Source organism: Fukomys damarensis, unplaced genomic scaffold (assembly GCF_012274545.1).
Source record: "Fukomys damarensis isolate Sample0158 unplaced genomic scaffold, DMR_v1.0_HiC HiC_scaffold_12, whole genome shotgun sequence".
NCBI lineage: Eukaryota > Metazoa > Chordata > Mammalia > Rodentia > Bathyergidae > Fukomys > Fukomys damarensis.
Genome location: NW_022900924.1, coordinates 55005990 through 55007930, shown reverse-complemented (window position 1 = coordinate 55007930; position 1941 = coordinate 55005990). Strand labels below are relative to the sequence as shown.

Here is a 1941-nt window from a genome sequence, read left to right as displayed (position 1 = left end):
GTGCACGAGTGGGGCGATCCAGGCGGATGGATCCCAGAGCCTGGCCTCATCCCCACCTACCCACTTCCCCAGGGAGGTCATCAGCTCCAAGGAGAAGAGCAAGTACAAGTTCCCTCCTGCTCCTTTGCCCTGCAAATTCAGCGCCTTCTTCCAAGGTCAGGCCCCGCCCGCTTGGCCCCGCCCCGCCGCTTGGCCCCGCCCCCAAGCCTAGACTTTCTTTGCAGTTCCCTTAGCCCTAGTTGAACAGCAGCTTCTTGTTTGGCGGCTGCCGCTGGGGGAGTCATGGTGTTGGGGGTTCCAGAGTAGGAGTTCAGGGACAGAGGAGAGAAAGGATACGCGGGGCAAAGTAATTTTTTTCCTACAATGGACTGAAGTGGGGGTGTTGCCCTGCTCCCTGGATTCCCTGATGCTCTTACTGTAGCCCATGTGGGGTCCCGTCCCTCCTCAAGACCCTGACTGCACTAGCTGCTCCACCTCCTGCTCCCTCACCCTCCCACCTCCAGCTACCGCCTCCCCAGGGTCACCTCTCTCTTTTGAGAAGAGTGGCCAGGACTTGAGGGGCTCAGGATGGGTAGGGCTATGGGAAGTTGGTTGCCTCTGGGGTGCACAGTGCCTCAGTGAGGTACAGGGAGATGCCAACCAGGTCTGAAGTAAAATTCAGCAATCCCAGGAGAGGACTCTCCCTGGGGAGCAACCTGCCTCAGTTTCCCCCTGAGCACTGTTTTGTTTTTATACTGGAAATTGAGCCCAGGGCCTTCACACTGAGCTGCATCCCCACCCTCCACCCCCACCCTTTTTTGGGAGGTGGGGGGTTTGAGACAAGGTCTCACTATGCAGTTCAGGCTGGCCATGAACTCATGGCAGTCCTGCCTCAGCCTCCTGTGTGCTGATTACAGGGGGTATGCCACAACACCTGGCTTATCTTGTATTTTGAGACAAGATTTCACTAAATTGCTTAGTTGCCAGCTGAGCTGGAATTTACAGTGCTGAAAGTACAGGCATGTGCCACCACGCCCGGCCGTGGGTCCTCTTCTTGAAACAGACCAAGTTTGCGGCCAGCCCCTAAGTGCTGCAGGACTGAGCCCTGCCCACCTCACCTTTTCTCCAGCCCTGCTTCTCTGCCCCTCAGCCAGCTCCTCACCCTCCTTCTAGGGTGCTGTTGTTGCCCCACCTCAGATCTTTGCTCTCTGTGTCCTCTCCCTTCAGAAGCCCCGTACCCAGATGGCTTCTCCTTCCCTGCTGAGTCACACCCCCTCCCACCTGTGACCCTCACTGGTCCCTTCTGCTTCCCGGGGCTCAGCCCCTGGCCAGGCATCTTGTCTAGCTTTACTAGGGCAGGGCCAGGTGGGCCTCCCACACACAAGGCTGTGAAAGCCCCTAGAAGTCCTGACAGTTGACACAGCAGGGAACCCCAGCAGGGTGGGCAGGCCCCTGTCATCAGGCCGAGGGAGTGGGAGATTTGTATCTGAGAAACTACCCCTGGGGCACTGTGGGCATGTGGAGGGGGTGTGCTCACCCTGCAGCCCCCACTTTGGGACCTAAGTACCGGGGAGCTGGCTAGGGTCTAAGGGTGGGGTGAGTCCTGTTCCTTGGGTGAAGCCTCTTCACTCCATCCCACTGCAGGACACCCACTTCCTGTGCAGTCTGACGGCCACAGCCCTGTGGCTCTGGTGACCATCCCTTCCCATCCTCTTACAGAGAGCTTACAGGATGCGGACCGCCTGCCCCTAGGGCTGCTGCTGCGGCTCATCCACCTCTTCGGGGCTGTCCTCGCAGGCGGAAAGGTAGGTGGGGAAGGTGAGCAGGTGGGCCGGGGCCTTGTCTGCAGTGAGCCCCAGTCTGCCCACCTCTGCCTCCCTGCAGGAGAACGGGCAGATGGCAGTGAGTGCTGGCTCCGTGCAGGGCCTGCTGGGCGTGCTGCGGGACGGGGGCCTCAGGCCG

General features: G+C 59.8%; 1 protein-coding gene across 1 annotated transcript in view; it reads left to right on the top strand.

Moving 5' to 3' along the window:
- Nbeal2 (neurobeachin like 2) overlaps positions 1 to 1941 on the top strand; it is a 21208-nt gene that overhangs the window by 2623 nt on the left and 16644 nt on the right. Inside the window, exons 6-8 of the mRNA XM_033762704.1 lie at positions 73 to 155; positions 1699 to 1784; positions 1864 to 1937. Coding sequence (XP_033618595.1) covers positions 73 to 155; positions 1699 to 1784; positions 1864 to 1937 — 243 coding nt within the window. The remainder of the gene's footprint in view (positions 1 to 72; positions 156 to 1698; positions 1785 to 1863; positions 1938 to 1941) is intronic.